General features: G+C 45.0%; 1 protein-coding gene across 2 annotated transcripts in view; it reads left to right on the forward strand.

Moving 5' to 3' along the window:
* Positions 1-13,746, forward strand: part of PHYHIPL (phytanoyl-CoA 2-hydroxylase interacting protein like) — a 67,324-nt gene that overhangs the window by 25,851 nt on the left and 27,727 nt on the right. Inside the window, exon 1 of one of the 2 annotated variants that reach the window (XM_075717644.1) lies at positions 4,723-4,828. The exons of the other annotated variant lie outside the window; for it this stretch is intronic. Within the exon in view, the coding sequence (XP_075573759.1) occupies positions 4,723-4,828 (106 nt within the window). Of the gene's footprint in view, positions 1-4,722; positions 4,829-13,746 lie in introns of those variants that run through there. 2 annotated transcript variants of the gene reach the window in all.

The raw sequence follows: 13,746 nt of genomic DNA on the forward strand, positions 1-13,746 counted from the left end.
CGGAGAGTTCCCAGAAATAGTGAGGGCTTCCCAGCATCGTGAGCAACATCAAAGCAGAAAACAGCAGACAGACCCCTTTCCAAGAGAGCTGCGGCCTCACTGCTGGATTTAGTGTCAGGGTGCCTGGCTGCGGCTGTTACCTTTGCAGAGAGTGGGGGAAAGAGGGAGAGACTCATTCCAGAGCTAAGACTAAGCACTGCTGCTCTGCCTTGGGTTTTCCTAGAGAAAAAAGGGGGACCTGTGCCATCATCCTCCTTGTTTGAGCATTTGAGGAGGCTTTTGCTTTGCTGTCAGAGAAAAAACAAAGAGGTTCCCAGTGAGATACCATGCCTAGCACTCTAAATTGTCATACATTAATGTCTGTCTCTGGGTAGAAAAGGAAGCTGTGTCGCACTGCACATTAACTGTACATAGTCACGGCTTTCACTTAGGATCTTAAATCTTTTTTTTGTCTTTCTGTCACTAGTGTGCGGATTTTACTTCAGTCCTATGGTATTTCAAGAATATCTTGTACACAATCCTTTGCAAGTATGTGCCTTCATATGCTTGAAACACTGACATGTCCACTAAAGACAAAAAACAACTGTGAAATTGCAAAGCATTTTTTTCCATGAAACTTCAGGAGTTAGTTGCTAAGCTTAGTCAATGCTCCTTTTAGGACTGACCCAAAATGCTGGGTACTGGTTTTGACCCTTCCATTTATCTGTCCTTTAATATTTTGCTTTTCTCCTCAAAAGTGACATACTAATAGGAAAGAAAAAAAGGGCTGTCTTTATTTCCTCCTTTTCTTTTTTTTTTCCTTTCCTGAAAACTATGTCTGTAGCCTTTCTGCCTTCTGTTTGCACAGTCCACTGAGCAATAACACAAGTCTTTTTTATTCCCAAGTGGGAAGGAAGAGCTGGAACTCTGAGTCTTGCTGAAGTCTGAGAAAGGAGGTTTCTTTTATAACTTGCAAATAAAAACCTGCTAGTGTGAAATACAAAAGTGTTTCCAAATAGGAAGAATGGGCTTGCCTTACAGCTCTGGGCTGTACTCTGCTGCTGCTGCGGAAAAATGGAGTGCAGGCAGGAGGGACAGAACTTTGTAATGGTGTGTGGCTTTGTTTGTGGGGAGGAGAGGAGCACACAGCACCTTTTCCTCTCACTTTTATGGTTTAAATGGGGTTGTGGCTTTTAGGAAAGAAGCCACACACCCCTCTGGCTGGCTGGCTGCCTCTCTGCCTGTCTGCTGGAGAGTGGTAGCCCTGCAGCAAGATCTTGCTGATCTACCTGGGGGGCTGTGAATGCCAGGCTAAGGCACTGTGGAACCTAGCCAGGCAAGAGGTGTGTGTCACAGCTCCTGTGTCCTGGTACCTGTATCGTGCTGGAAAACGCTGCTTCTCTCTTCTTATGTGAGGGTGCAATAACAACAGACCCATCTTGTTGAACTACAGAAATTGGTAATACTCTATTTAATGTTGGAAGTGCTAAAGGCTGCTGTTGTGGCAAATTCTTTGCAAGCTTTTGCAGTTCTAAACACATGACACTATTGTCTCGAATGTTGTGCTGCCATTGGCAGACTTCCCATTACATAATGTTGACCCATATTTGTGATACGTGACATTTTTTGCTAAACACTGTCAGGGATAATCCATCACAGAATAAACTTTCTGATTATACGCTGAGGCTGTCATCCTTTAGCACAAAAGTAACTTGTGCCTCAGACAATGCTATTTCTTGTTAAGACAAGCAGAGTAGAGTTCTTTCAGGTAAGAAAACCACCAAGAGAGTATCATGTGCTTTGAGACTGAAATACCTAGGACTAAATTGACTGCAGAATGATTGCATGATGGAATGACATCTGGGAGTAATTTGAGCTTTAAAAAGTGTTGAGACCCAGCCCAGGTGATGGGAGTAGTGATTGGCTGAAGGAAGCATGAAGTCTGAAGTGTGACTCTGCAAAATGCTGTCTCAGGCAGGTCCAGCTTGTTTCATGCTTCAGAAAAGCAGAGCTGTGGAAAAGGTTTCTCTGCTCTACTCTTCCACTGAAGTCTGACAGTATTTGTAGACTAACCAGTCTTTTCTTCCCCCCAAAAAAGTCTAATGGCGTGGGGAGACAAATAGATATAGCTCAGCCAGGGGTGATTGCTAAAAGGCAGCTGAGAAATGAGAGGCCCTGGAGGAATGGGAACCACCCCCAAAGCTGTCTGCTTTCAAAGAGCTGTGCAAAATCCATCTGTTCTTAAAATCCTGATTTCAGTTGCATAGAATAAAAAGTAGAGGAGAGAAAGGTGTATAAAATAGAGGCAGAGAGAATAAAATGGGAATTCTCTCAGTATTCAAGAACAGGGTCTGCTTCAAATGGACTTTATACAATATTGTAGCAAAGAAGTAACAACGCTGTGTGAGCTGCTGAAGCGTCTGCCACATTGTGGAAAGGAATGAATGTGGAACATAAGGCAGAGAGACTAAATACACCGTCTTCAGAGAAAGAAATTTTCCAGCCTTACGCAGTAGATGGCTGTGTGCTAAGAATGGTTGCAATATCAAGGAGAAAGGTTTTGCTTCTGTGCAAGAAATGAATGCTTGTCAGAGCCAAAATTAAAACCTGATGAATGCAGTCTCACCCACGTTCATTTCTTCCCTCTCAGATTCTACATTTGTCCTCATTCTGTCTGTGCATTCATTCATGTATTCCTCTCCCTTCCCACCTCCCCATTGACTCACACCCTCCCTGTTTGTTATTGCTTTCTTTTCATTTTCTCTTCCTTTAGGTTTCCTTCCCACTCATTCCATTTCTCCTCTGCCTGACCCCTCTGCACACATTTTCCTTCATGGTGAAAAAAACAGCAGAGAGACAAAGAGGAGGAAAAAAACAGAAGACGAGTGCGGAAGGGAGGGGGCAAAGAGGAGACAGTGCAGGGAGGGTGCTCAGCCTTCTCCCCATGCTGCACCACAGATCTTTGAAGGTGCTGTAGGAGTCAGGGCTCCTAAAACCTTTTTCTTTCTCCCAGGCAGCAGCACTTGGCAGTGGCTTTAATGCCAGAGCTCCTTTCAGATTAGCGTCCCTAGAAACCATAATGAAGAATAGGATAATCCCAAAATCCAGCGGGCAGGCACCCCTGAGTGACAAACATCTGGCTGTGCGTGGAGCTTGCTACCACACCAGATCAGCGAGGACATGGTAGGAGACTGGGTGGTTCTTGGGACTCCAAAATGGGAAATGGGAACTTCAGGAGTACCCTGGACTTGCTGGCACGCATTGCTGACCAAGGTACACCACTGCCTCCAGCGCGTCGGGGGCCTGTGTGCAATGAACTGCTGTTTCTCAAAGCAGCCGGCGCTGGTGTCTCAAAATGGACGGCCAAATGTTGCCAATTTTGGTTTAGTGAGGCAACAAAGAGGTGCCAGCAATGCTTACCGCGCTGAAACCACTCTGTAGCCTGGTGATCCCAGCCGAGCTCGAGGAGCTTGCTCCCAAAGTCAATCTGTGAACTGGGGCAAGTGCTGGGCTCCCGCGGCCCCGAGGCTGCTCCCTCGCCGGCCCTGCGGAGCTGTGGCCAGGAGGCAGCCGAAACGTCGCACCCGCGCGAGTTTTAATGTCTTCTCCTGTTGCTCTTTATTTAAATTTTCTCTTTTTTTCTGGCCCCGTTCTTGTTCCTGAAACTGTTAACTGAGGTGGAATTGTTTCTCCCCGATAGAAAAAAGAAAATTAATATGTCTGTTCGTAAAAAAGCTTGGTAGAAGTAGCAGCGGTACGCTGCGGGTTATTTCTCCTTGCCGCACAAAGCGCGGGAGGGAAGGCTGCAGGGCAGAGCGCCAGCAAGCGCGCACTGCTGTGCCCTGTCCCGCCGCCCCTAACCTTCTGCCGGCTTTTCTGGGTTTATCAGTTTGACAACAGACGACATTTCTTCGAGTCCTTGCGCGCCGCAGGGCCCGGTCGGTAACGGCCGGGCTGCTGGGGGCTCTGGCCCCGACGCGGCTCCCCTCGGGTTAGGCAGCCACCTCGGGAGAGACGGCAGCGCGGCGCGGGTCGGGGTAGCCGTGCCCGGAGCCCGCCGGGCGGGCACCGCGCGGGGCCGTCTGTCGGCGGGGCCGTCTGTCGGCGGGGCCGGCACCCGGCGGGTTTCGCCCTCGGGGCCCCCGCGCTGTCCCCGCCCGGCCGGCAGGGGGCTGCCTGTGCCGCGCGCCCGCTGCGGCGCCTCCCGCCGGCGGCGGCGGTTAACGGTCGCCGCGTGCAGGGGCCGGCGCGTGCCCGGGGCGGCGGGGCCGGGGAAGAAGGGGCGGCAAGGCGGGTCAGGCGGCGGCGGGGCCGCGGGGAAGAGGGCGGCAGGCGGGTCAGGCGGCCGGGGAAGGGGCGGGCGAGGCCGGCGGCGGCGGGCAGGGGGAGCTCGGCGGGCCGCGGCGCCGCTGGCCGCCGTTACATAAGGAGGGGCGGGGGAGGGGAGCGGGCCGAGCCGCCGTTTTTGAGGCGGCGGCGGCGGCGGCCCCTTTAAACGCGGGGCCCGGGGTGCGATCGGTGCGCGCCTCTCTGCTGCCCCCTCCCCGCCCCGCCGCAGTGACAGTCCGCTCCCCGCCCGCCGCCGAGCCCAGCCGAGCCGGGCGGCGCCGGGAAGCGCTGCCGCGGGGCTCTGCACCGCCCGCCTGCCGCCGAGCCGGCCAGCCCCGGCCCCGGCCCCGGCCCCGGCCCCCGCCCCCGCCCCCGCCCCCGGCGGCGCGACAGCAGGCAGCGGCGAGGGGCGCGATGGAGGCTCCGCGCCTGGCGCACACCATGAGCAGCCCCACGAGCCCCTGCGAGGAGGTGATCAAGAACCTGAGCCTGGAGGCGATCCAGCTCTGCGATAGGGACGGTAAGTCGGCGCTCGGCGCGGCTAATCCCTGCAGACGCAAGATGCTGCTGCCCTCGTGGATGCTAATGCGAATTAATCCCCGCGGCGTATGGTCCTTTGTTAGCCCCCCTGTATTTGTGGGTGCAAGTGCTCCCCACCCCTCCCGCCGCCGCCGCCGCCACCCTCCTGCCATTGAGAACAAAAGGAAAAAAGGGAAGGTTGCACCTTGCTGGAGGGAAGGGAGGGAGACCCGCCGCTCGCTGAGCCATCCCTCGCGTTGCAGCGCGTTTAGCCCTGGGCGAGCCGGCTGCACAGCCCTGCCCTGCCCTGCCCTGCCCTGCCCTGCCAGGAATGGACGCTGGGGTGTATTCCGGGAGAGGCAGTAAGGAGAACTAGGGCAGGCGCTGCGGAGAGACGGGACCTAGAGGCGGGGTAGTGGCCCTGGTGGGTTTTTCGTTATCCGTGGGCTCCAAACTCCTTTGTATCGTAGGGCAGCCCCCGTGCTTCCAACGCGCAGCCGAATCTGCTGGCTGGCCTGGGCTAGCGGCGAAACTTGTTGCCGGTGGCTTGTGCGAGCGGGCCGGCGCTGGGGCTGGCGAGACGGGGCTCGGGGCGGCGGGGCCGGCGGTTCAGCACCGCGGACAGCAGCGCGCCGGCGGGGCCGGTACGGCGGGGCCGCAGGGCCCGGGGCGCAGCGGCGGTCCTGCCCCGGGAAGGCACAGCTAGACCGGCGAACGGATGAAGTTCGGTGCGGATATTAAAGATTATCGGGGTCGAAGCAACCAGGTAAACGCAGGGTGGTGATGATGAGGGACGGCCAAAACAAGCGTACGTGCTTGAAACATCCCTGAAAGCTGACTACGGTAGAAGAGAGTAGCATCGCGTATGCACGACTGTGACTGACAAAACTGAATGGGCAAAACTGAACAAAAAACTGATACTCAAAGAATGAAAACGTATATTCTTGTGGAGTGGCGTCTCATTTGTGCTCCTGTGCCAGATTATTCTTCTCTTCTCATTTGACATTGAATTATCACAAATAGCTTCTCAATTTTTGATGCAAAATGTGCTTTGGGTGTGGAATACATGTTACCTGGTAAATATACCAAGGACTGGAGATACTGTGTCAGTGAATTAATGAAACTACTTCCTTGTTGCAAGTGTATTTTTGGAGCCTAACTGTTATAGGTGATGGTTATAGAAAGAGGCAGTCCAGCTTTCTCAGTTTTTTTTTTTTTTACAAATTAGTTGTGATTAAATGCTTAGCTTTTTTGACCTAAGGAGACTTAGTATTTTACATGCTGGATTTCTGTAAGCTCTTTATTTTTCTTGAAATGTTCAAGAAATTGACAAGGCATTGAAAAGTCTTTTCAGTAATTATTTTTATAGCTGCATTGGAAATTCTTTGAATTTTTTTGAATGCGAATGAAGATCTAATACGCACTTCTATCCACTCATGCCTAACTCACTGCCTAGAGAAACTGAACTACATTTATAGTAGTGGAGGCTAGACCGTTCTTCAGCTGAAACGCTTTTTCATGTATATTTCTTTTCATTAATACTAGAGAGAAATGAAAATAGATAAATGATGCAATCCTTCATATTTGTCTACCCCAAGTAATTGTAGTGAAACACTCCACGTTAATCATTGCAGACTTTATTTGGCTCAACATACTGTAGTTAAGGACTGCTCGATTTCTGTGGAATAGTGTCATACAGAGAAGCAAGGGGAAAAATGTAGTATTTTTAATTTTAATTCTCTCTTGAGTAGACTTCACTGGAAAACAACAACTTTCCTGTACATCTGGCTTTACAAACTAATCTTCGTCAAGTAAGCCGCTGTCATACAGGGTCATCGCTTCCTACAATATGTGGTTGAATTTCTGAAGGAGGAACCTATATTGGGCATGTAAAATATGCAACTCGGTGCCTAATTTGGCAGAAGACTGTACTTGAGCATACCTCAGTATTTCCTACAGGTGGCACTTATGTATCAAAAAGCTTGTTTTAATGGGAACATAAAAACAAGCAAGCAAAGGTTGGGGCATTAAACTTTGTAGGCAAGCATGCAAATGTATATGCAGCACGTTTAGATCCCTAATTGTGTACATGGCCTTAGTTAGTGCGTTTATATTATAAGTACTTACAATTTATTTTAGGGTATCTTTGTTGTAAAAGATGTAGATCTTAAGGTGATACTTGGCATCACTGAGGTTAATCAAAGTTTTGTGATGATTATCAATATATTACCCATAGTGAATTAAAATTATGCTAGATTTTCATATTTTTAAAACGTCCTTGATCTCTGAGCTGTAGTAACTGGAAAGGCGACCAGTGAAATGATAACATTACATATCCAACTATGATAAATTCTGCAGCACACTTAGTTTGGAATTGCAGGCAATGCTGTAGTATAAACATAAGCAATAAAAGAATATTTATGCGGTTAAAATATTTTCCTTGTTCTAAGATGAGGGAATTAATATTGAAATATTTTGTTTTCAGAAAACTGGGTTATACCTCATATGGAGGTATATGCAGGAGCCAGAAACCCAGGAATTGGAGTGAGCAATTAATAATATCACAACAATTAGTATCTTTTTAGATTTTTTTTGGTTTTTTTCAGTGGTTTTCTGCAAGCATTGTCATTTCTCTTAATGAATCAAGACCATTCAGAAAACTTAAAAACGTCAAATAAAAAAACCAAAATGTATGCATTTTGGAGATTTTTTTTTTTTTTAAATAAAAACACCTGCTAAGATTTGAGTTAAAGTGAATGCAACATTATAAAGCCAATTATCAGCTCTTATTTTCAGCATTCTCTTTTATTTGCAAATGCATCTTGCATTATTTTTTTGTATTATTTTAGGTGGGTCTACTAGCACAGCTTAGTATTAGTCTATTGCACAGTCTAACATGTAGTTCCTTGGAACTCTGCTGAACTCACTTTCTGTATAGGAAAAAGTGTATTATTTGCTATTTTCCTTTGCCGTATTTGAACATTGCAGCCATATTTCTGTAAACTTCAGCCAGGAAAGAATGTTTAATTTGTGCTAAAAATTCTGGTGGCCTTTTTATAAAATTTGTATTAGCCCTGCCTAGGGACTAAGCCGTTGGTAGATGGATGCCCTTTCTGTCATGAACAGGCCAATTCTATGAAAATATATCTAACTTCAGAAAATCGTAAGCCTTTGAAAAAACTGTGCTTTTCAGAGACTTAGTAGAACATTCTTAAATTTTAGCAGCTGAATTTCCCAAAGCTCCAGACTGTGGTTGTGCAGCACTCCCCCTACAGATACTGCACTTGGGCTGCTGGGGTCCTGCCAGAATGAGAGCAGTGAGGCTGTCACGGGCTTTCTGTGCTCTTACAGTTGACATAGAGAGCTGGAAAGTGGAAGACACCTATCAGAACACAGAAAGGAGAAAAGCAGAGCAACAAACCTTCAACGAGGGTGTTGGAACTTGGGACACGTGGACTGGGGAGAGGGGCAAGAAAACTGGCCCTGAAGGCACATGGGCTTGGTGCTAATAGAGACTGAGGCAGTGGCTGGTCAAGGGTGCAAGAACAGGAAAGACAGAATCTGGGGATGTTTGTGGGGATTAGATTAAATGGGAAGGCAGAAGTGGGCAAAATGACCCTGAAGGAGAATAGGAGAAGAAGATGAAGGAGCAAGGGTGGTAATCCCAGTTCGGGCAGGGTACCCAGGGAAGTAAAACTTGGAAAAAAGATGAAGGGGCGTACACCCATGTTAGATTAATTGGATGAATGAAGATGGAATGAGAACTGGGAACCTGTGAAGAGTAAACCTGGAGACCTGTCTACAAAGAGGCAGAAAGTACAAGAATGTGGAGGGGGGAACTGGGCAGTTTTGACCACAGAGGTTAGGAGTAAAGGAATGGAACTAGGACTTGCTGAGCAAAGAGAGTGGGACTGAAAGGACTTCTTAGGAATGAAGAACAGGACTTTTGAAGTGTGACTGGGGAGTAGAAGAAGGGGTGGGACAGGAACAAGTTCAAGGAACAGGGCAGAAGTGGCCATGTTTTGGTGTGACAGACGGAGAAAGGTCAGTGTGTATCAGCACATGCCATCTTCCAAAGCCGCACGCAACCCCAGGATACCAAATTCTCCTTGTTCATTTGCCAGCAAAGAGGTCTAAAATGGACTGGCAAAGCGCAACATCTGTTTTCATTGCTCATCTATGTGAAGAATGGCAGTCTGGTACGGCTGATGGTTGGCCCATTAGCTCAAATGGTACCATCTGTGCCTGTTGCTGTGCACCTAAACGTTCCAGCACCACAGGATACCCATACGAGAATCAATATGAAGCCACAGGTAGATTTTTAATCTTTTTTTTTAGTTGCCATTTTGTAAAATGTAAGAAATTGCCGACATATAACGGGTTATTAAGGTTACCGAATTGAGCACTCAAAAGTAGGAAATGGCAGAAGTTCGGTCCTGTGTGCAGAACCAGCGTGGTTTTGGGATGTTTAATGTTGTGTAGTGAATACTGGGGATGTTGAATGGCATGTTGTAAACAAGGTGGGGGAAGAAAGAATGGAGAGAGAAATTTCGTTCTAACCTGGAGTCTATTCCAGACTTTCTGCATGGAACTGAGCAAGAGCTACCTACTTTTTAAAGGGGTTTGTTGCTGGTCGTGTTTCTCCTTTTCTGGATGTTTGATCCCAGTACCATGGTGTCAGGACTTTGGGGTACTGAGAGTCAACAGCTGCAGCTGACTTCAATGAGAGTAGGACTTTGAACGTACACAGTACAGTGCTAAATGCTTTGAGAAAAGAGATGTTAACCGCTTTAAATAGGCACTGAAAGTTAGTAACCGTCATTTAACTTCTCTGTGCCTCAGTTTTCCATGTGTAAAATGGAAGCAGTATTATTGCCTCCACTCTCAGAGATGTTTTCAAAATAAACTAATGAATGTTTGTTAAGCAGCCAGGCACTGTAGTAGCCTGGAAAACCCATGAGGTGCATGGAAAAACCCATGATGAAATTCATAATTTTGTCTTCAGAGCAGAATATGAATAATGTGTAGCAAATAAGTCCTGGGACTACACACTGAACAATAGCAAATAGCTGTTACAAGAAAAATAGTTCATTATGTACGCACTATTCATGATGTATGCTGAATGAGTCAGAATTTATGTGGAAAAAATAATATGTAATCATGCAGTTAAAGACTATATCATAATCCAAACAAACAAAGAGGCCAATTTAAGGTTATTCAAGTATGCTTCATTCTGATGTTTTCTAACTATTGATGGCTTAAACTACACAGTCGCACTAAAGTGCTTTTAAAGTTGGGGTTTTTTTCTGTGTTCACTTCATATATTTGAAGATAGTAGTTGGGTATCGGGATCAGACCAGAATTGGTGTCTTGGCCAGTTTCAGTTGCATAAAACAATTTCATCACCGTCCAAACACTTGACACCATCAAAATTGTTTAGTCTAACAAGCTTGTATAAAAGCATTACATCATACAAGCTAAGATGTCATTTGTCTTATGTAAACAACTTACATCTTTGGCTTTCTGTGTTATCTGAGCATGCCTCATGTTTTCTTATTTATTTCAGAAGTTTATTATTATGCTGGATTTATTGGTGCAGTCTGAAATATATTTCTAGGGTTTGCAAATGGAAGTTTTCATGACCAAATCATATACACATCTGCCTTTCAAACAGAAGGGACAAAGTGGCATCATCCAGTCTCTGGATGCATTCTTCAAATCCCTCTTCTGGCATTATGGAGCAGGATCACTGCTGTTTCTGAAATGTTATCCTTTATGCCTCAGAGATGAGGAAAAATTGAATTTCTAGGTAGACTCCCACACGAAGGACAAGTGAGAGATCTAAATTTCACAGTAATTCTTAGTGTCCTGAATGGTTGGACTTGCATAGTTGTTTGTTTATTTTAAACTATGAGAGTTCTGAGCACAGGAATAAACAATTCATGTTTTCGTATCCAGCTTAATAGCAAGGTGCTTGTAACTGTGATATTTTAATAGGACACAAAATTCAGAGGCTTATTTACTGTTCCTTATTTACTATTCCTCTCCCCGTCTGCAAGTTTGGAGATTTAAATTCGGTCTCTTCAAAATGCAAACTGTATCACTTTTCTAGGGTTTGAATGATGGAATGGTCAACTAAGAAATGAATTTCTTCCATAAAATTTCATCTAACCTGGCTGAACTTAAAAATAGCCATTCTTTTTTGGTGACAAACAATAGTGCTGCTTCAGATAGGAGCTAAAATCTAGCTAGAGTTCAAAAGCTCTCTTGTTGCAAAGAAAAATACTTATTATTGTTTTAGCTTTACATTCTTGCCAGAGACTAAGATTTTCATGTGTAATATTCCTTACTGTTAGGACACAGAAAAATACTAAATGAAGCCAAGCAACTATTTTAAAGTCTTCATAAATTATCTTTAGAATTGTGGAAGAGAAGAAAACTAATGATTTGCTTATGTCTTTCATTTCAGCTCACCATTGCAAGTATTTTATCCTGTCTTGTTTTATATCATAAGCAGCGATGCCACTAATAACTAGTGAGGCTTTGCTAGAAATTGACCACTCAACATCCCTGTGTCAAGACATGTAGTCATCCCCATTCTTCCTTTATATTCTTTAATATTTATTTTCCTTCCTTCTTCCTCCCTCCTCAGCTCCTTTTAGTGCTTTATGCCACTCAGATCTGTGTAATTGATTATTAACCATTTTAACTGGTAGTGACCAAGTTCTATATTATTAGCTATTTAAATCTTGCCTGGTATTCTATTTGTGCCCCTATTGATTAAATTATTCTTCACTGAAACTTTTCTAGATCCTTTATAAAGCAACTGAAATGCTTGATGTGTAATTATGCCAGATTCACACAACAGAAGCACTGTTCTTTCCCAGTGCTGTATGCTGATATTGCTAGGTTGAAACTAAAATACATAATGTGGGCTTTGTAGTTAATTTCTACTCATTGTTATAATAAGGCTTTTTAAATATTACTGTCTCCCATGTATGTTCCTTATTCTTTGTGTTTGTCTCAGATTATAGTTCCCAGACGCATTCTTTTATTTGTTCTATAAGAGAATCCATTTTATCATTTTCTGCCTATGTTTCTAAGCCATCTTGTGCTTGCAGCTCCTTCTGTTTTAATGTTGTGTGCAATACAGAAATGTGATCTCTCTTTCCAGATCATTCATAAGGATGCTTATTTAGCCTGGAACTAGCCACAGGCTCTATGGTAGCCCAGTAGACACCTGAACTCCTTAGCTGTTTTGCCATGTATCAATCTCATCTCTGCCAGCCCGTGTTCAGCCCTGCAGATCAGTGGTTCTTAATAAGTACAATGGCAGGAAGAATCATTTAGGGAAGAGAAATTCTACTCCCTCCAGCATCTGAGAAGCAGGAACACCAAGCCAACCCCTCACTTAAAATTCCATATATCTTCTGCAAATCTCAAAGACAAAAACTGTTTTTCTTGAGTAGGAGTTAAGCCATTAGAACCCTCTTTAGATGCAGCAATTTTCTTCTCAGCCTCCTAATCTGATGGCTCTGCCACCTCTGGTGAACTGTGTTCTGAGCTCGCTTCTCTGAATTCCCTATTTACCCTGCAGTTATGCCTGCATAATCTAGATCAGAGTCTGCCCTATAGGCCACTTCAGCTTTTTCAGCAGCTTTCCAGTGAGGTCCCTGGTCCCAGAGCCATAGCTTCTAGAACAAGCAGAATATTGGTTTTGTCATGTAAGGTGGGGGAGGAGACACTATATCACAGTCTTATGTAGAGTCCTCTAGTATTTCATCATTCATTTTTGAATGGATTCCAGTCAGGCATTGTTGTGTTCAGTTGTCTCCAAAGGCTTGCTGAAGCTTATCTTCCTGACCTTGGCTTTTCCTTCTGGGATTTCTCTGCCTCATTAATTTTCCATGTTTTTCCTCCAGAATCTAGACAGATCTCCTCCCTTACCCATTCCTTGTAATTTCCTCCACCTTTTATTATTCATGGCCTCTATATAGCAGGTTGGGAGGCCCCAGATTTTCTGAATAAGGTCGTTTTCAGTTCCCTTTGTGCTGCTGAAGTAGTGCCAGCATCTTTAACCATAATTGAGGAGGTAATCTTTAAAAGTCCTTACAGTCTGGGTTTGTTTTTCTTAGTCCACTTGGTACAGTAGGTACATCTGCCGTGGTACCAGCATGCATAGCCTTTTCTGCTTTATGTGACCTGGAAGGCTGTATTTAATTCTGGCTGAACACAGCCCAGAATCATCCACTGTGCTTTCTTTTCTCTTTTGATAGAGGTTTTAGGCATTTTACCTGCAGACTACTTTCTTCAAAAATTTATAAACATGTCTGAAAAAATAGAACTAACATTGCCAATACATGATACATGTATAAAATATGTCACTGCTGTAGGAAAGTATGAACAAGTACAATGTTTATGGTGTTGGAACTAAAGACAGCTCTGCTCCAGGATCACTTTCTGTGGTTTCCACACTAGGTTTTGTTGTACAGTGGAGCATCCTTTATTTGACCTTGAAAATGTTTCCTTCAGTACAGAAGGTTTGGTTAGAATTCGTTGTAGTGTTTGTAGCTGGATCAATTTTCACAGTGGTGTTTGTAGTTGAATCATTAATCAATTTTATTTTATTGTTTTCACAGAGTGTTCTTGTTTTATTTATGCTTGAATGAACAAGCTGGTTTGCATGGATGTTTTCAAAAACAATGATTAGCTATACTGTTTTTATAACCTAACAGTTTCTCTGAGCCTTGACAGTTCTAGCTGCTGCCAAAAAGGGGAAACCTTAAAACTAGCTTGGTGTTACTCTATCATTCTTGTAGAATGACAGAAAGTATTATCAGAGTTGCACTCTTTCTTAGTTACAAGTATGGAGTGGTATCTGGAGTTCATTTCTCCGATACTGTTAAGTCAGGCACAGCT

The sequence above is a fragment of the Pelecanus crispus genome, chromosome 10 (genome assembly GCF_030463565.1).
Source record: "Pelecanus crispus isolate bPelCri1 chromosome 10, bPelCri1.pri, whole genome shotgun sequence".
Lineage (NCBI taxonomy): Eukaryota > Metazoa > Chordata > Aves > Pelecaniformes > Pelecanidae > Pelecanus > Pelecanus crispus.